Here is a 21,159-nt window from a genome sequence, read left to right on the forward strand (position 1 = left end):
CAATAAGTTGGCCAGACCCCATCTCAACCAACAAAAGCTGGGCATGGTGGCTCATGTCTGTCATTCCAGCTACACGAGAGGTGTAAATAGGAGGGTTGCAGTCCAGCCAGACTGGGCATAAACAGTGAGACTCTATTCAAAAAATAACCAAAGCAAAAGGGGTTGAGAGAGTGGCTCAGGTGTTAGAGCACCTGCATAGCAAGTGTGAGGCACTGAGCTCAACCCCAGTAACACCAAAAAAAAAAAGTCCTCAATGGATTGACCGATAAAGGATTTTCAGAAGAGCCATGTGTGAGAAGCAATTTAAACTGTTTGTTGTGACTGTAGAGAGAGGCATGGGAGCCCCTCCCTCCCTGTTCACAAACCTCCACAGAGCTTCAGACCATTGCCTTCCCACTTTCCTCTTTCCTACCCCTACTCTCCTAGGTTTTGAGATAATTTTGAATCTTAGCCAAGGCTGTTAAGTTTTTCCCCTATAATAAATCTCATCTGATTAAAATTCTCTTCATTCTTCTGCTCCTGGCAGTACTGGGGTTTGAACTCAGAACTTTGTGTGGTTGCAAAGCAGGCACTCTACCACTTAAACTATGCCCCTGGCCCTTTTTGCTTTTTTTATTTTTGAGATAGGTTTTGATTTTTTTTCCTCAAGGTGTCCTGGACTGTCATTCTCCTATTTGTGCTTTGTGCAGTAGCTTGGGATGACAGGTGCTACCCACCATGCCTAGCTATTGGCTAAGATGGGGTCGTGACTTTTTGCCCTAACTGGCCTCAAGCTGTGATCCTCCTGATCTCAGCCTCCTATGTAACTGGGATGTGCACTGAGATTATTTTCTGGAGTACTTTCTTAACTAATTTCTTCATATAGAACAGTGGGTAGTATATTTTCTGCCCTTTAGTACTTCTCTTTTTTTGTCCTTGTATGTTTTGACTGGATATAAGATTCTCAGATCACAACTCATTTTTTTTGCCTGGTAGCCTGTGAATATCACTCCTTTGCTTACCAAGAGCCTCCAGTTTTGCTAGTGGTGTAACTCCTTTGTCAATAACTTGTTCTTTCTTGCTGAGAATGAAAAATTTATCCTTAGAGCTAATAAATTTCACAGAACACTTCTTTGTGTGACAGTGTATCTTTCATTAACTGCATCTGGAACTAGCAAAGTCATTTAAACCTAAAGAAGCCAGTCTTTAGTTGTCCATATTTTCCTTTCTCCTCCTGAAATCCTATTATTAGACTCATAAGTCTCCACCTAACTGGTTCTCTATAATTTAGAAATTACACTTTCATTCCTTAATTTCATATTTTTGGTCTTGTCTTTTGTGGTACCAGGGATTGGACACGGGCCTTGTACATGCTAGGCAGGCAGTCTACCTCTGAGCTATATCCCCAGCCCCCATAATTTCATTTTTTATGCTCTAATTATAGCTCCTTATGTTTTTGTATGTCCTCATTACGTTTTTCCCCTCATCATGTTTGAAGTTCACTTCCGTTTCTTCCGTTAATTCTGCCTCTGTCGGCCACATCCCTCTGGTCATGCAATTTAGCCTTTTTCCTGAAAATTACATGTTCCCTTTGTAATCTTTTCTCTCCTCCCCCCACCCCCATAACTTATCAAGCCATCTGTTGGAAGCCCTCAAGCAGCAGTGGACTGGCTGCCACCAGAACATGGGTCAGCGGTTACTGGGACAGGAAGTGGGGACTTTTCTGCTGAGGTTTTGGGGGTGGGCTCTCTGCACTGGCAGCAGCGAACGGATCGGATTTTCTCAGATAGCCACAGCAAAGGGGAGAGGCAGCCAGACTTGGAGCCTCGTCCCTGGATGCCAAGCAATGAGCTCTTAGCTGGGTCATGACTCTTCATTTGGCGACTGAGTTGTCCTAGCTAGTGACTATACAGGGTGTCATGTTCTCAGAAGTCTCCAGGGCTGGGTCAGTGCAGCACTGCTGGCCTGAGCCACAGGGACTGGGAAGGACAGAGAGTGCCGCCTAGCTTCATCTGGTACCTCTGGCTCAATGTCATTAGACACAGTCATGGCGATCTCCCATACATCTGCCCCCACACTCTGGGCACTCCATGAAAACAAAGCAAAAATGTCAAGTTTCAACCACCCTGGTGACAAACTTCAAAATCCCAGGTTCTAAGAAAAGCAGCGTTTGAAAAAGAAAAATTTGTTACCTTTCAATGAGTTTTTCTCTGCCTCTACTTTCCCAATCTGGTACTAGTCCTCTTATTGGCCAGTCAACACCCACTCTTCCATATGGCATAGCTTGAAGACCCCTGGCTGTGGGAACCTCCGGTGAGCACACTTGTACTGGACCACTTCACCTAGAGATTAACAAAATGATGACCGAGTTCCTCCCATTCCATCTTCCTATGCAGCCCATGCTGGCCTTGAACTTGTGATCCTCCTTCCTCAGCCTCCCAATTGCTGAGATGATAGGCATGTACCACCATGCCCAGCTCCACTATTGTTGATCTGTGGAAAATGCATCCTCCTGGTGAGCCGTGTCTATGGAGATGGTCCTCGAACAGTGTCTGCATCTGAATCTCAGGACAGCTTGTATGGTGCCGAGTCCTCGGCTCCATCATCCTGTAGTAGGGCACTGCATTTGACATTGAAAACAATTCTCATTCATAGAGTTAGACAACCATTAAAGCTACCAAGCCAAATGGAAAAAAGTCCATTTCAAGTGGAGAGTTCTAGAAAGACCTACACACCCCATGCTTGCTTCTCTCAGTGCCCAGAGTTAGAGAATGTGTGGGAATAGTTTTTGAATCACACAGGACCAGTTGTCCATACAAAGAAACATTAGCTGGAAACATTCCAGCCAGGTGAGATTGCTTGAATGTCGCCCATGCATCTTTTTCCAGGAGACATATGCAGAGCTGTGCTGTAATGCATTTGTCCTCAGACACTGGAGACTACTCTTGTAAACACAGATTGTGCAATGAGGTCCTATGGTTGTTTCTCAGGTTTTGCAAGGCAATCCATTGATTCTTACACTCCAAACATTGTGATGCTGGCTGCAATAGCATTATTTGTCATAGTTCAAATGAATCAGATTGATTTTCTCTTGAAGAATAAGATTTTTTTTGGGGGGGCGGGTACTGGGGTTTGAACGCAGAGCCTACACCTTCAGCCACTCCACCAGCCCTTTTTCATGAAGCGCTTTTTCAAGCTAGGGTCTTGTGACCTATTTACCCTGCTGGCTTTGAACCTCTATCCTCCCCGATCTTTGCCTCCTGGGTAGTTGGGATTACAGGCGTGAGCCACTGGTACCCGGCAACAATAAAATCTTTACTGTGAAGCACCCAGGGCTGAGGGTCAGTTCCTTTAGAAGAGGTCGTGCAACCCTCTCCAGCAGATGGTGAGCAAGTCTGTTCCATGATCCTTGAAGGAAGCAGAGATATCCTCTGGGAAATCATGATTTTTGTTTGCAGTGAGGACCATAACCTAGTGCTTGCTACCCAGCCCATGGCAACCAACACTGTTACAGAGAATGTGGCTTTTCAAGGGCATGACCCCCTTACTCCTCACACCAACCTGGAGAAGTTGCTAACACTGGTGCCCACTGAAGCAGCACCTGGGAAGTGGACTCCGACCGCACAGTGTGTACTCCTTGCTCCTGTGTGACTGGCTGTAGGCTAATATTAATGATATGGGCATACTTATCTTTATTTGTTCAATAAAAAGGACTTTGTGTCAGGTCTGAAGTTAGGCGCTTGGGACACAGAGTTGGGACACAGAGTCATTACCGACACTCCCTAACCTTCACATTCCAATCTAAGATGAACACAAACAATGACCTGGGCAATTACAGTAATGAATGTGTTAAGAGCTAGGGCCAAAACCAAGGGCGAGGCTGTGGAGGCACAGACAACTGGGATGCACCATGTGAGGGCATGAGGAAAACCCTCAGGGAGAAACTGGCATCTGACGTAAGTCCCATGGGCAGAGTGAGGGTTGGTTAGAGGAACTGGGGACCCAATCGAAAAAGCAAAGATCAGAGCAGGAAAGCAAGATGTCAGGAAACAGCAGGGAGCTCACTATGAGGAGTGGATATGAGTGGATTAAGGAAAGTGGTGAGAGGTGAGGCAGGAGTTGACTGAGACTTAACCTAGCCATGAGAAAAGCACTGGCTTTATCTTGAAGGCAACATCAAGCATGAAGCTTTTTAGAGGCTAGGGCTAGGCATGATGGTTCACGTCTATAATCCCAGCTACTCCAGAGGCAGAGAAGGAAGGATTGCGGTTTGAGTCCAGCCCACACAAGAGTTAGAGGTCCTGTCCTAAAAAGCAAGGTGGCACACAGTTGTAATCCCAGCTACTTTGAAGGTAGAGGTAGGAGGATCATGGTTCAAGGCTGGTTCCAGCCAAAAAGCACAGGATCCTAACTGAAAAAGAACAAGCAAAAAGGGGTCGTAGCTCAAATGGTAAAACATCTGCCTAGCAAGTGAGGCCCTGAGTTCGAACTCTAGTGCCTCCAAAAGAGGAGGGGCAACAGGGCTAGGTTTTCTTGCCAGTCTGAAGACACAGATAGGAATGAAATGGACGACATTGTGGGCAACTCTACTCTCAGACCAGGGCCCAGGTTCAATGTGCAAAGGGCTGCACAGCACCTCAGAAAAAGAAGACACTTGAAAAGAATTCTGACAATGCTATGTGCATCTGCTATAACTGAAATCAACTTCTAAAATGTAGGAACTATGAAGCCTTTGGTATCAAACAAATAAACTGAAAGCATGGATGTGCCAGGCCCATTCCATTTTTACAGATCAGTTCCTTTAAGCTTTTAAGGATCAGAGAATGACTACATCATTTTTTTCCTAGCGCATAGAGAAAAAAAAATAGACCAACTGACTTTGCAGTTAACATGCTCACTCTGAAGCTTAGAAAACAGATCAGAAAATACTAGCAAATACAATTTGGAAATGAACTGAAAAAAAAAAGTTCAGAGGCCAAGCATGCTTTATTTCAGAACTGCAGAGATGTACGGACATTGCTAAAGGTTTTTTCTTTTTTCTTTGTAAGCAGTACTGGGGTTTGAACTCAGGCCCTTGCCTTTGATAGGCAGGCACTCTACCACTTGAGCCACCCCTCTACCTGAAATATGTACAGACTCTGAACATACTCTCACCTGAAAGCCAAACAAGGTTTCTTTGGAAAAGAGGGAGGGAAATCACCTATGAGGAAGATTGATCTTTTTGATCTGGACTTTTGTGGAATAAACAGTTGCACAAATGCCAATCAAGTATTTGTATGCCTGCCCATCTTGCCTTGGGGAAATATTACCCTCTATACAAAGGATTTTGAAGAGCGAAGGATTCTGTTTGGTCCTATAAATTTTTTATATGGTTAAAACGATAAGAGATGTGGAAAAAACAGTAAGAAGCCATTGAGAGCCTCATTTAAGTAAGATTAAAAATGGAAGAAATTTCAACGGCTAGCAATTATACACACAAAAGTAAATTCTACCAGTCACTTAAAAATTCCCTATGTTTAAACAATGAGATCAAAAAGAAGCCAAAGTCAAAGGTTAAGCTTAGATCACTGTGAAGACAAGGCAGGAAATGAAACAAACAACATAGGCAAAAATAAGCAAATCAGAACAAAATAAAATTATGCACCGTGGTCAGAACTGTTTTTAGCCTAGCATCACTGGGACCTTGGGTGGGAGTGTCATTGTGGCAGTGTCCACATGAGTGCACAGCTTTCTCTCCTTCTTCCCACTCCCAAGCTGAGCCATCTGACTTCTGCCACCATCCTGGAAATGGCTTCCAGGAGCAGACGTTTTTCAAAGGTTTCTTTGACACACAAGCACATGGGCACTCTTCAGGGTAGGAGCCATTCCTGACTCTCAAAGTCTCATTCCTTCCTCTTTCATGGGAAAAAGTATATCATGAAACAAGAAAAGTCACTCATAAAGAAGCAAGGTCACTCCCACACGGATGCACCTATCTCTTTCTGGCAGCACTGGGACTTGCACTCAGGGCCTCACCTGCCATTCTTTTTTATTTTTGGCTGATACTGGGGTTTAAACTTAGGGTCCCACACTTGCTAGGCAAGCACTCTACTTCTTGAGCCATGCCCCCAGCCCTTTTTTTTTTTTTTTTTTCATTTTTCTTTTATTATTCATATGTGCATACAAGGCTTGGTTCATTTCTCCCCCCTGCCCCCACCCCCTCCCTTACCACCCACTCCACCCCCTCCCGCTCCCCCCCTCAATACCCAGCAGAAACTATTTTGCCCTTATCTCTAATTTTGTTGTAGAGAGAGTATAAGCAATAATAGGAAGGAACAAGGGTTTTTGCTGGTTGAGATAAGGATAGCTATACAGGGCATTGACTCACATTGATTTCCTGTGCGTGGGTGTTACCTTCTAGGTTAATTCTTTTTGATCTAACCTTTTCTCTAGTTCCTGGTCCCCTTTTCCTATTGGCCTCAGTTGCTTTAAGGTATCTGCTTTAGTTTCTCTGCATTAAGGGCAACAAATGCTAGCTAGTTTTTTAGGTGTCTTACCTATCCTCACCCCTCCCTTGTGTGCTCTCGCTTTTATCATGTGCTCATAGTCCAATCCCCTTGTTGTGTTTGCCCTTGATCTAATGTCCACATATGAGGGAGAACATACGATTTTTGGTCTTTTGGGCCAGGCTAACCTCACTCAGAATGATGTTCTCCAATTCCATCCATTTACCAGCGAATGATAACATTTCGTTCTTCTTCATGGCTGCATAAAATTCCATTGTGTATAGATACCACATTTTCTTAATCCATTCGTCAGTGCCCCCCAGCCCTTTTTTTTTCTGGCATAGGCCTTGGATAACAATCCTCTTACCAAATGCCTGCTGTGTAGCTGGGATTACAGGCATGAACCCATATGCCTGGCTTGTTGAGATTGGGGTTTTGCTAACTTTATGCCTGGGCTGGCCTTCAACTGTGATCGTCCTAATTAATCTCTGCCTCCTAGGTACCTAGATTACAGGCATTGACTCTTTTTTTTCTTTTTTGCAGTACTGGGGTTTGAACTCAGGGCCTATACCTTAAGCCACTCCACCAGACCTTTTTTGTTAAGGGTTTTTTCAAGACAGGGCCTTATGAAGTATTTGTACAGGTTGGCTTTGAACCTTGATCCTCCTGATTTCTGCCTCCTGAGTACCTGGGATTATAGGCATGAACCACAGGCACCTTGCAACTATTTCTTTCTTGAAACTTCTTTCCAAGGTAACTTCATGATACTCCTACTATTGTTCTTTTTTGGAAGCAGAAAGGAACTGTCACTATGCATTGTACACATTACTCATTTAAATTTCTCTAATCTCAGGAGGGCTTTAATACCCACCGTTCTATGAGGTAATAAATTTAGGATCAGAAAGGTTAAGGAAGTTGTCCAAAGACCCACAGCTACCAAGATGTGCAGTTCAACCCCAGGCTTGGCAGCCTCACTTCCTGACTTTGTCCCCAAGATTCTGTCCTTACAGGTCATCTATTGACACTGTGGTTATAGCATTCACCATCTTCAGCCATGAGCTCTACGGAAATGACTCCTAAGCCTTCGCCTGAACTCTACCACTGGAGCCACACCTCCATTCCTTTTTGCTCTGGTTATTTGAGAGATAGGGTCTCTCTTTTTGCCCAGGCTGGTGTGGACCATGATCTTATTTTATGCTTCCTGCCATAGTGAGATGATAGGTGTATTCTAACATGCTCAGCTTTTTTGTTGGGATGAGATCTCAGTAACTTTTTTGCCCAGTTTGGCTTTGAGCCATGATCATCCTGATCTTGGTCTCCCAAGTAGCTAGGATTACAGTCATGACTCACTGGTGCCAGGCAGTGGGTCACGATCCTTCTGCCTCAGCCTCCTGAGTGCTGAGACTATAGGTGTGAATCACTATGCCCAGACCCAGACCCCACATCTAACCCCACTCTTTTCTCAGGCTCCAGAGCTGCACCAGTCTGCTAGACTTCTCCAACTTCCTGCCTCTCTCCCTCTAGCTGTCTGATATCCATCAGGGGAAATGATAGATGTCCCAGGGCTGGTGACAAGGGCCAGAAAGCAAAGGTGGCTTGGTCACAAGGTGGGTGGGCACAGACACTTGGTTCTGTAGGGAAATATACACTATTCCTAAATTTAAGTTAGATAATTTAAATGAGTTAGATAAGTTTAAATTATTTAGTTCATGCTATTAGCATCGATGTCTTAATGACTAACAGTCTAAACAGCATAAGTGCACGAAACCACCCCAGACACCCAACTCTGCCACTCTTTCCTAGGGCATGTGCAAGTTTAGCATATTTTGGTTCTTAGGCAGCTTGCTGGGTAAGGGTCTGTTAAAGACATGTATTTCTACCTGTTCATAAAATGCTGAGCGTGGCCAGGTGCCAATGGCTCATGCCTGTAATCCTAGCTAATAAGGAAGCTCACAGTTTGAAGCCAGCCAGGGCAAATAGTTTTTGAGATCCTCTGTTGAAAAAAACTCATCACAAAAAAGGGCTGGTGGAGTGGCTCAAAGTGTAGGCTTTGAGTTCAAATCCCAGAAGAAAAAGAAAACGCTGAGTGATTTTAAACTCTCTTGCTAGATGCTGATATTTGTAAAACAAATTCTCTGAGTAAGGGCCTATCCTCACAGTTCTGCAGGAATAACTGCTCACCATTTGGTAATGGTGTTTTCTTTCCACAAAAAGGAAGTTTAGGTGGTCTATAACTTAATGAATAAATAACAATGCAAGCACTAGACCACACTATTTTCAGTCACACGAACACAGTATCATGGCTTGTCCTAATCTCTACCAATAATGTGTATAAATTATTTTACCTAAACTAGCTTTGTAACAACTTACCTGCTTGTTCTGCAGGTTTGAATCTGGTTCCCTACAAAGATTTTTAAGAGTTAGAATACTGATATTTATTAAACCTATGGACTCTTAGCAAGGTGTGGAGGCACATGCCTGTAATCTAGCATGTAGGAGGCTGTGGCAAGATAGTGAGTTTGAAGCCAGCCTGAGGTACACAGCAAGACTCCATCTCAAAAAAGACTTAAAACAATAAACAAAACCTTCCAAAACAACAACAAACCCCAAAACACTTCAAAAATCTATGGATTAAAAAAGTATGTTAAGGTACATATAAGTTTTGAAGCTGTGGCTGAACTCCCAGCTCTACCTCTAAGATCATGGCTACCTAACACTTAACATTGTGCTCACCACTACACGCATCTCAGCTTCTTCACTCTAACAAGGTTTAGGGATCTTTCAGGTTTGCCTCACTGTAAAATTCTAAGACTTACTCATCTTTTGTTGGTTACGTCTTAAGTGCTAAGGTTAGAAGTACATAAACCAAAAGGAATGAGCTTGCTTACTGGGTCAAAGTGCTAGGAGTGGGGCCTGTGACAGTCAGGCAGCTCTTTCGAATTCTACCTGTCAGGCCTGCTGTAACCAGGCCCCATGGACTGGGTGGCTTACAAACCACAGGAATTTATTTGACCATTCTGGAGGTTGGAAAGTCTAAGATCGTGGTACTGGAGTAAGGGTCCACATCCTGGTGCTTTCTCCCTGCATCCCCTAATTAGTCACCTTCCAAAAGCCCCACCCTGAACTATCCTCACATTGGTATTAAGCTTCACCATGAATTTTGGAAGGCGACACAAACATTTAGTCTATGGCACATTCCTTTTCTCCCTGGGATTTGGTCTCCAGTTAAAAGCACTGCTTCTCAAGAGCTGGTGGTAAAACAGGCCTGGGAGTGTCTGCAGCTTGGGAGGAGCCAGCCCTGGCCAGAACATGGGGCAACTTGGTCCATCTCCCACTTAGGCCTCAGGCAGCAATGCCAACCCAGTTCTTCCTTAAATTTAACCTTCCTAGCCATGGGAGAGGCAAAGTCTAAAGGCTGAGTTCAAGCTTTGCCCCTGGGGGAGAGGGGCCAAAGGGAACAGAATCTCTCCTACATGTTATTGAACAGCCTGTGATTCTCAGAGTAGAGCCACTGGCAGAGCTCAGGCCACACCCAGAATGATTATGTACCCATGTCTCTGTGGGTAGGGCCCAGGCATTTGTATTGTTTTAGAGTTCACTAGGTGATTCTATCTTGCAACCCATACAGAAAACCTCTCCTTTGCCATAGGACTGCTTGCTGCACAGGTAACAGCAAAATTTCAAAGTTAACACCTTGACAGAACACTTCTAACAATTCTGGTGTGAATAGTGGAAGATGTTAGATTATTTATAAAAATATGCAAGGAAAGGAAAAAGACAGTGAACAAAAATGTTTTGATTGTATTCAAATTTTTATTTTTTTGAACAAAAAACTTAAGACAATGATTTTAAATAATAAAACATGGCATATTCTAGACACTTTTTTTTTAAAGATGGCTTATAATAAATTTGGACTCCCCAGTTCTGTTGTGAGGCTTTCTTCAACATTTATATTATTTCTTACCATTTTATCTTCACTCCAAACTTGCTTAACAAAGAATCACTGTCTGTTTACGGGAAGTTTCACTTTAAGGGAATACTCCACTACCACATAAAACACACAGGACAGTAATTTTTTTTTCATATTTACAGAACACAAGAAGTCTGTCCAGCCATTTTGGTTTTGTTGTTTCTTTGCCCGTTCTGAGATCAGCAAAAAAGCCAATGAGCAAGATTTCATTTCAGCCGTGCAAAGGATGGTATCAACCAAACTTCATCAAACAAATCGACAAATCACAAACACAGTCAGCAACATTCAACTCATGTAAAGGGACTAAAAAAACCGAACATGTAGTGGGTCACAACTAGACTGGTTTTTACTGTGAAACTTTCCTCAGGGAACACTACTGCCCATTTCACATAAAGAAAGGAACATGCATCCAAGCCTTTGTTCATGAAAAATGCCCTTCAAACAAATTCATCATAAGGCAAAAAAGAAAAGAAGAAGTATGGAAAAAAAAAAAAGATGAAGCAGTTTGGCCCAGAGAGAAACTTAAATAAAATGCGTATACACAGTATATACACATTTACAGACATATTGCAATTTAAACCAGGTATCTAGTCATTAGACAATTAAATGAACTGGCTCAGTAAAGTGAAAAAGTATTGTCTATAAATATGTAGTTATTGCTAATGTGCCACACATTACGCGTTGATGTGGAAACTGTAGTAACGCAGAATTTGAAGCTGCCATATTGTCAGTGTTAGCCCTGCAGTAGGCAATCCATCCCATGGTCAACATGCTGCCTGATCCTGGAAAAAAAAGCAAAGTGCCACTACGAGAGAGAGAGAGAGAGAGAGAGAGAGAGAGAGAGAGAGAGAGAGAGAGAGAGAGAGAGAGAGAGGAGAGAGAGGGAGGGAGAGAGAGGGAGAGAGGGAGAGAGAGGGAGAGAGAGAGAGAGAGAGAGAAAGGCTTTGCACCATCCCCTTACATTTTTGCTTTTTTTTTTTAAAAACAAAAACAAGTCCAGTTCACCACGAGTGAAGTGCAACCTGACGAGCAAGTTAGTCACACAATGGGGAGAGAAGAGTGAAATACAGCATGCATGCACAGCTAGCGCTGATCTAGTCTACTTGTCATACAAACCGGAGTACAAAAATCCAATTTAAATAAGACTAGACTGTCATAGTAAAAAAAAAAAAAAACACACACAGTAGACTTAGTTTGATACTGATTGATTTTAAGAGTAAAATTCATTCTGCCAGCTCCTAACACTCTACTGCAATTTATTTATTAATGGCTAGAATATTTACTTACTTAAAAAAGATATTAAATACCTGTATCATGAAATTACATTCTTATTAACAATAAGACATACTGTGTAAGAAAATAGGTCATGTGTGAAATGTGTCTGAAATGCATTTTTCCTTACAACTATCAAAAACATCCACTCACACTAAAACAAAATAGTCCCCTATACCCGCCTCCCCCCTCCCCCCCAAAAAAAAGTTAAGGAAAGACTGGGGTAGGCTGGGCAAGGAGCAGGGAAGGAAAGATTTAGCTATACTAATTATAGCACAGTGATTAACAATGGTTCAAGACAGAACCAACAAGAGTTGGTCAAAAAGATGCCTTCAATACATGGTTACAATTAAAAACCAAACTCAGCCACTTTTGGTTCATTGCAGTGAGACCAAAAAAAATATCTCTTACAGATTCATATAAATATTAGACTCCAGCTCTTGTGTTATTATTTTTTAAAGTTTTTTTTCATTGTTTTTGCAAGGCCTAGCTACCTTATTAACAATTTATATTTGCTCTGCCACAACTACAAGAGGTAGGCAAAAAGCACGAAAAAGTTTCTCAGTTAGTACCTCGCTGAGGGCTGCTCGCTGCACACTGCCGTCCATTTTACACAACTAAGGCCAGGACTTTGTTGCCACCCACCCCTCTATGTTCTAAAAAGTGTACTCACAAGTAAGAAACTTTTCCTACTGAAGGATACTGTCATAGTGTGTTACAGAGCATTCATATATGTATATATAGATATATTTATTTGTTTAAAAAAATAAACAAACAACAACAAAAAACAAACCGGGGTTCCTAGAACCAATTCTCTTGATTCTCTACTTCCACAAAAAAAAGTGTATCATTTAGCCAAGACTACAGATGTGTTTTTTTTTTTCTTTTTCACAGATGCAAGTGCCATGCAAAATAAATTAAAGAACAGATACCAAAAACATACATGTGATAAAACTATTGAAGGTAGATCTTTAAAAGCATTTATATAAACATAATTTATAATACTTCTCTTTTCTCCTGTATATACAGTCACAAAGCTGTAGTTATACATCTAGGATTTCCTCTGCCGTTCCTCCACAGCGCAACCTGTAGCGACCAGTTCTCCAGCTTATAGTAGGGTCCCATAATGCTGACAAAAAAATGTATATCGTCATGGATTCGCGGATGAACCAAGCGACGGCATAATCAAGTTTTGAAAAACACAGCGAGCCACCCTAAGAGTTAAAAAAACAAACAAATTTACTCATTGTCACACTAAAGACACAGTTAAAAAAATGAAGCGCTTAGATCTCACTCTTCTCAATACAGTACAGAGTCTGTTTCCTTGGGTAATTTCACTGTCATGCAATACTGTTTAAGAAAATGTTGCCGGGCTCCAGTGACTTGGGGAGGCTGGGGTCAGAAGGATCAAGGTTCAAGACTAGTTTAGGCAAATAATTTGTGAGACCCCCATCTCTAAAATCCCTAGCGCAAAATGGACTGGAGGTGTGTCTCAAGTGGTAGAGTGCCTGCCCAGCAGGCCTATCAAGCGTGGGGCCCCTGACTTCAAACTTCAGTACCTCCAAAGGGTGGGGAAGGAAGGATCTTCTAAATCCCAGCCCTACCAAAAAATAAATAAATAAATAAATAAATTTGGAGGAGGAAGGGGGAGGGGAAATGAAAATAAATATATTGGAGGGAGTGAGCATGTTCAAGATACACTGTATGCATGGAATTACCACAATGAAGCCCCCTGGTAATACAATGTATGCTAATTTAAAAATAAAATAAAAAAGAAAAGGTTGACCATTACTAACAGCAGCATTTAAATAACTATTGTTGTGTAATCTTAGTTTGAATGCCTGCATAACCAACTGAAAATTCCATTTTCATTTCACCACATGACTGTCAACCTTCTGGTGCCTGTCCACATACCTGAACACCCCTGAGTTGAATGTAGTCAAATATAAACCATGCCAGGCAATGACACATGAAAAATACCATAATATCCCATCTGAATACATGGTGAGCCGCCCATCCAATAATTAAACTGGCCACAAAGCATTCAGAAATTGGCTCACAAATTATTGTAGCAGGAAGCATATTAATTCGTAGTTTGGTCCACCTAAAAAAATAAAAAAGGATTTCAAGACAATATCTTTGCTACAAGATTAATCAAATTTTCCCCAAAATGATCAACTTTCTATCTTGTTATATAAGTCCTCCTTGTTAAAGATTTTTTTTAGGGTTTTGGGTTTTTTTTGCTATGTTTTGTTTTTATGAATCTGTCTTCCACTTTTATTTATTATATCAAAGAGAAAAGTTTATAAATTCACTTGCATGGCCTATATCCTGAATATAGATTTATAACATTTAACCAAGATGTAGGAAGTTAAAAAACAAATTACCATATAAAAAATTCAAAATCTCAGTATCTGTTTTGAAAAATTCAGTGTTACACAGCAAAGTAAATATATTAGGCTTTCAATTTATTTTAATACAGAATACTTTCTGGAACTAAACAAAAAATCTGACTTCTGGATACATTTCTCAAATCACGTTTAGTCATATAAAAATAACCCCTTCTCCCTTTTCTTTTAACAAAGTATAAAAAGACAGCTGATTTACCTGATCATTCTGGACTGAAACTGAGAAATTGAGTATGAACCAGAGTTTTGCATTGCAACTTGAGTGGACATCGCAAACCTCCAACCTCTGAAATAAAGATAATTACAAAGTGATCTGTGATGATGAACACTCACGAGTTGACAGGCTATGCGTTCCTAATTACTGTAACAGCAAGCAGCTGCCAACACTCAGGGTGACCCTAGCTCTCACAATTAGTGCACTCATGCTATGAATGTTTCAGTCCAAGTTGGCCCAAGACGTAAGTACAGTGTGCAAACTAGACGGGACTACAGCCCTCTTACTTTACAGCTGAAGGAACTGAGTGCGGTCATTCATTCTGTCACTCAGATGGAGAGGATTCTGTAACTAGCAGTTTAGTCTCTAATCACTACTACCCACCTCCCCGGGAAATTCGGTAGGGGTGTGTGTGTATTCAACAAGAGATGTAAACAAGAACGGCGTGCCGTGTCTCGTGGGAAATATTAGGTGGCCTTGAAGCCTGTGAGCACCGTCATGACAGAACTTTAAAAGTATACTTCATTTTAAAACCACACTTTTAATAAATGATCATACAAGGCGGCGATCTCTTTTAAAAGCAAACAAGCCCCTGTGAGAGTGAAATGACAAGGCAATCGTGAATCATTAAGTGGTTTACTAGCAGAACATCAAATAATTGGCTGAGAAGTTCCAAATTCTAAAATGATACTTTTTAAAATTTCACCTACTGAGGGCTTGCGACTGTACGAATAACTTTAATTCTAAAATGGGTGGAAATCTTTAGCTAGACTAATGAAAATGCGTGATCAGAGACCCTTCTTTTTAATCACTTCAAGCCATGTCAATCTGAGTGCAGATGAATGCATTTGCTCCATCAGTACATATCTATGAATATTTAATGTGAACTGTTTTGCCAAGATTACTAACCTAGCAAAAAAGTAAAGTGAAATGAAAAAGTCCTAATCCATGGTTTGAACGAGGCAGCAAAACCACTGGGGCTTAATTTGCTTTTCTTACCTGTCCGCTATTGCTTTGGCCATAAAGTAATCTTCAGCAATGTACTGGGCAAAAGCTATAAGCCCTCCTGCTTGGTCTAACACGTCTTTCCTCATTAAACAAGACATTCCTGTCACACACTTGAAGCCAGTCACATTGGCAGAGATATAGGACCTTGGATGTGAAGTTCCAAAATATACCTGTCCAAAAGCACACACAAATGTATACAATTACAATTTGATGTTAAAAGTATTAATTTCATAAACTCTTTCCTAATAATTTTTCTTTAAATATAAATTGAGTGAATATCCTATTGTTCTTACATAAACTACCTGAATAAAAAGTGGCACACAATTGTGTTTTCATACAGCAGGCAGTTAAAAAAAAAAGAGGCAAATTTACTTGTAGGAGGAAAAGCATATTCTACTCTCAAACAGTACTGTCTTTTTTAAAACTAAGAGTCAAAGATTTATCCAAATAAAACTTAATTTGGATACAAAATAAGACACATAAAAATACTACCGGCATATGCAATATTAACAAATGTTTACTGCACCCTGCTCTCAGGATGTTCATATGAAGATATATAAGACACAAATCTACTTACTTTATTTGGTCCATATACCTACATATATGTACATAGTTTCGGTATGTATGTACCTATAAGTACACATATGCATGTGCAAACAGACACATACCACCCATATCAACCTTGGGGACGATCCTATTTCTTAATTCCCTTTCTTGCAACCTTTCACTGCTAACTGGTTTCTGGCCCTGAGTCAGTGAGTTTCCTCCCAATTTCTCCAATTTTGTACACACACACACACACACACACACACACGTATATTTATGTAAATAAGGAAGATGCTAATTCTACCCCCCATCTCTTGTGTCCTTTCTCTAAATGTACTTTGAAGTAATGAGATATGGCTACAGACTGAAAAATCAACAGCCAGAGAAAGACTGTGATCATCCTCTCAATAGACACAAAAGCCCTACTTATTATTTATTCCTCGGATATGCTGCCTTTTCTAATTAGCTTGAAATAAAGAGCAGTGGTCTTTCCAATGGCAGTTATACACACAATGCAGGACAGGAGAATTTTAAGGGGTAAATAAGAATGATTCCCTCTACCTACCCTAAGCCCACACTCCACAGAAGTGAGACTGAAGCAAAACTAATTTCTAACACCAGAGCATACATCTTAATCCCTTAAGCACTGTTTCTTGGGTTTTTTTTTTTTTTCCAGTCTCACTACCATTTGTCTGGGTTTGCCTCAAACTTGTGATCCTCCTGTCTCTAAGCAGCTGGTATTACAGACATGTACCCCAGCTCCCTTAAGCAATAATTAAGAAAGGTTTTAGGACTAGGTGGGACTATGGACCAGGTTGATGATTTCCTTACAGTCTAGAGAGATGCTGGTCTCTATTTGTTCTAAGTATGGCAGACTGACTTCCAGCAATTCTGCCTACAGAAGAAAGTGGGTATGTTCTGGGAAATAGTTATTATTGACATATACATCATCTTGGATAGTTCTAAAAAAACAGTTCAATATGCTATATAAGAAGATAGAGCATTTTATTTTAAAACAGTGACCCAGTGTTTCTTTTACTAACCAAAAAACTTAGGAATTTAAGACTAACAATTACTTGTGGTAGGAGAACTGTATTGATGGGCGACGTTTAAGGAGAGAGCATGATTTGATCTGGTGCAGCAGCTCATGGCTGTAATCCCAGCTACTAGGGAGGTAGAGAGCAGGAAGATCAAAGCTCAAGGACAGTCCAGGGAAAAAAACCAGTAAGATCCCACCTCAACCAGTAAGCTGGGCATGGTGGTGCAGGGTGGTTGTCCCAGTAAGAGGGAGACAAAGGAAGGAGGATACTGATGTGGGCAAACACTCAAGATCCTACCTGAAAAATAACTAAAGCAAAAAAAAAAAAAATGGCTGGGAAGAGTCCCTCAAGTGGTAGAGTACCAGCCTAGCAAGCAAGGGCCCTGAGTTCAAACTCCAGTACCTCCAAAAAAAGCAAAAAACAAAAAACAGAATATGGTTCAAACTGCCAAAGGTCAAATACAATTTCCTTCTGTGTACCTAAACTCCTTCAGATCTGTGGCAATCATATGCTTAGGAGGAAGTTGAGGGCTGGTGGAGTGGCTCAAGTGGTAAAGGTGCCTGTCTAGCAAGCATGAGGCCCTGCGTTCAAACCCCAGTACCACAAAAACAAAACAAAACAAAAACCTTCTAATTAGTAGGGCTATAATTTGTTTATTGCTCTTTATGCTTGACTGTAATTTATAGTTTCCTATACAAGTTAGTATTTCTGTTTTAAATTGAAAAGAAAGGGCTAGGGATGTAGCTCAGTGGCAGAGCACTTTCCTAGTATGTCCAAGGCCCTGGGTATGATCCCCAGCACTGAAAAAACTACAACAAAAAAATAATTGAAAAGAAAAAACAGAAAATATGTTTCTCATAAAATTATTAGAATTTTGTTTTAGCAGGAATCAGTGGACTGTATAAGGGCTTGTGTGAACAACTTCTTTTGTGTATTTGAAATTCTTCATGATACATAAGAAAGCTTTTTCGGTTTGGATTTTCACCCTTTTATGCAAGTCAGTAAGTGTAGAAGTGAAAGGGAGGATCGTACGTAAGTGTTCAGCTGGCCGTAGGACCACAGGATGTGTGAGGTCAGCTCAGCTCTGTGGTCAGGGATGGGAGGACTCCCTCATTAATGAAGACAGCTATGCCCGCCTGGAGAGTTCCTTCTAGTTCACCTGAGCTCACAGATGGATTCTCAAAATGGCCTGCAGGCTCTAGTTTAGCAGTCATTGTTTAACTGCCATACTCACTTGCTCTAGAGTGGCTGCAAAGCCCTGTCTGTCCGCGACATAAGGCAGCCCATGGACCAAGCCAACTTTTTCTGTCATTTGATTCACCATGTCAGTTAGCGTATCTGGAATTACTAAAAATTATATTAAATTAAATTAAAAAGTAGGAAAAAGGGAGAGCAAAAAAAACCTTTTTAGTAAAATGCCCACCAACAGAAAGTACTGTATGAATTATAATAAAGACAAATTATCTTAAACCTTTTGGACTTAATAAGGCGAATCTTGATTACTTTCCTGAGTAGGATACAAAATTTCAAAAAGGCATACGTTATGGTAAGCTAATTTACTCTACGCATTTTTAGTCCAGGATATGCCACAGCCTCCAAACTGGAGTAAGGACAATGTGTCCCAGGGAAAAGGTTCAGGAGCAGAGTCAAGGGCCTCCGTTCTTGTCTCTACTCTTCAAGTACAGGGAGTACCTGGACCTCCCCTCATCTGACTGCTGATGGGAATGGAATGAGATTACATCTAACAGATTTACACACTGAAACACATAACTATGACAGTGAATAACTTAAGATAGCAAATGTGAAGAATGATCATTATCTCAGACCATGAGGTGATGGCAGTCCTGATTAATGGTAGAGTACTCCCCCTGTTAATTTTTGAATTTTCATTGTAAGCTAATGAAAAATTTAAATCATTGCCCTGTTTGCAAATAGCAAACATCTCAACTTGTCTTTAAGACCCAAGTTCACTGTCTAAAGCAAAGCTGCTCTGCACCTTAAACATTCCTAGTCAAGGTCAGTGGTTCTTGACAGGAGCAATCCTCTCCATAGGGGACACCTGAAAATGTCTGCAGACATTTTTGGTCATTCCAGCTGAAAAGGATGGTGCTAGTGGTATTTAGTGAGCAGAGGCCAGAGGCCAGAGAGGATGGTAACATTTCCTGGAGGACCACCCCATCATAAAAATTTATAAGGTCAAAATGTCAATAGTGTTGAGGTACAGAAACTGAAGGTAATTAAAATATAACAAAGTATTATTATAGGAACTAATGTAAATATAGGAAATAGAGGAAAATGATAATTTCAGCATATAAAAGGCTTTTTGCTTAAACCACCTAAATGAACAGACATCAATGCATCCTAGTAAATATACAAATCCTAGGAACACATGCACTTGCCGATTTCTGCCTCTCTGTGTGAGACAATGTATTAGGCAAGCCACGACGGATTCAAGCAAAAGAGTCACAGAAATGAGGGAAAAGTTACACCTGTGAGAAAATGTGCACATGACTCTTTTTAAGGGCTGGAATTTTCTCTTCAAAATGAAAAAAACATAACATTCTAGGTCAAGATAAAAACAATTAAAATCTTAGTAAGCGTAACTCTATCACCATGAAATAAATTACTTTATTAGGCAAATAAAAAGAATTGGCGAATTTATTTTTGGATTGTTTTTGGAATTTTATAGTCAAATGAATAGTTTAATAAAAGAAATAAGGAAAAAAACTCACCTCTTATTCCACTATCACATATCCATATAAGATCATACTTTGCAACTTCATATCCTGGCATCAAATTATTAATTTTAGGATTAATGCCAACCTTTTTGCCACCTAAAAATGTAAAGGTACAGTAGTAGGATATTTATGTAATATTGAAAATACTTTATTATAAAGATACATGGTAGGGAGAAGTATTAAGAACTTTCATATTCAGTAATTTAAACAGACTTACCTTTACAGCTTTTACATTTCCTATTATTCATAATAATGTATGTAGACAAATCATTCATTCTCAAAAGGAGACTTATTTGCCTCTAAAAATTCACTGTTTACTTTTTAAAATCTTAAATACTTGCATTAACAGTGAATGTGAATCAGTATTTAAGGGCAATTGTAAAACTGCTGAGGGTAGTTTTCACCATAAATAAATAAATAATAAATAAATAAATACGTGTTTGAGGTATGTACATGTTAATTAGCTGATTTAGCCATTCTGTCGTGCACACACAGTTCAAAACATTACACTCTAAACCACAAATACAGATAAATTTTAGTTGCCAATTTAAAAAAAAAAGTGATAGAAAAAAAAAAGCGATAGGACTTTTCTGAAGGTCTGGTAATTAAGACAGAATAGAGAAAATGACCACTAGGCTAGAACAGAGAGTTCACGTATTTATTTTTAAAAAGGGCTGAGGATGTAGCTCAGTGGTACACACAGTGCTTACCTAGCATGTACAAAGCCCTGGGTTCAATCCCCAGGACTGACAAGAAAAAAGAAAGAAAATAACAAATATAAGTTTTAGAATTAAGCTTGTAGACTTTTGAAAAAATACTTTTTGCAATACAATAAAAGTGAACTTCTGTTTTCTCTCAATTTTAGTCCATGGTATATAAAAAAGGCTGCACACTGAAGATATTAAAGAAACAGAAAAGAACCTCTTATGTCTGATTATTGAGCAAAATGTAACATTTTTCTGTTTTGTTAATCACAGACATGAAAAAAACTTGGTTTTACCACTTTTCTCCAAGGAATGTAAACATCTTTCACAACTCCAAAAAACATGTTAGAGAAAACATGCTTCATAACATGGAGTGGCTAATGCTCCAGTCTATGGTTTAATACAGAAAGGATTACTGATACTTAATGCTATCAAAGCAGAAGGGTCAGTGTAGATTGTATATGCTACTTACCTATAAATAACCTAGCATCGACATTTGGATATTTCCCAAGCAGCTTCTTACATACATCGATGGCTGGGTCATCATGATCTTGCACACAAAGAAGCACTTCATACTAGTCAAAGAAGATGTTTTATGTAAATTAACCTCTCAAAACAATAAGTACGCATTAAGTTTACAGATTGATCACAATGCCTAAGAAAAACAAGCAAGTGTATATACAAAGTTAAGAGTATAATCATAATGGATGCTAACACAGGTAATGGTCTTGCTTCGATGGAGGGGATGGAGGGATGGAGGGGACGGAGGGGACGGAGGGGATGGAGGGAGCGTCT

General features: G+C 40.3%; 1 protein-coding gene across 2 annotated transcripts in view; it reads right to left on the reverse strand.

The window, feature by feature from the left end:
- Positions 1–10,255: 10,255 nt before the first annotated feature.
- Ugcg (UDP-glucose ceramide glucosyltransferase) overlaps positions 10,256–21,159 on the reverse strand; it is a 34,541-nt gene continuing 23,637 nt past the window's right edge. For both annotated transcript variants that reach the window (XM_020173825.2, XM_074051259.1), the window contains exons 3-9: positions 20,837–20,939; positions 19,655–19,756; positions 18,157–18,269; positions 15,328–15,506; positions 14,314–14,400; positions 13,621–13,810; positions 10,256–12,920 (exon numbers count right to left, since the gene is read on the reverse strand). In XM_020173825.2, coding sequence (XP_020029414.1) covers positions 12,750–12,920; positions 13,621–13,810; positions 14,314–14,400; positions 15,328–15,506; positions 18,157–18,269; positions 19,655–19,756; positions 20,837–20,939 — 945 coding nt within the window. In that variant the 3' untranslated portion in view covers positions 10,256–12,749. The remainder of the gene's footprint in view (positions 12,921–13,620; positions 13,811–14,313; positions 14,401–15,327; positions 15,507–18,156; positions 18,270–19,654; positions 19,757–20,836; positions 20,940–21,159) is intronic.

The sequence above is a fragment of the Castor canadensis genome, chromosome 13 (genome assembly GCF_047511655.1).
Source record: "Castor canadensis chromosome 13, mCasCan1.hap1v2, whole genome shotgun sequence".
Classification (NCBI taxonomy): domain Eukaryota; kingdom Metazoa; phylum Chordata; class Mammalia; order Rodentia; family Castoridae; genus Castor; species Castor canadensis.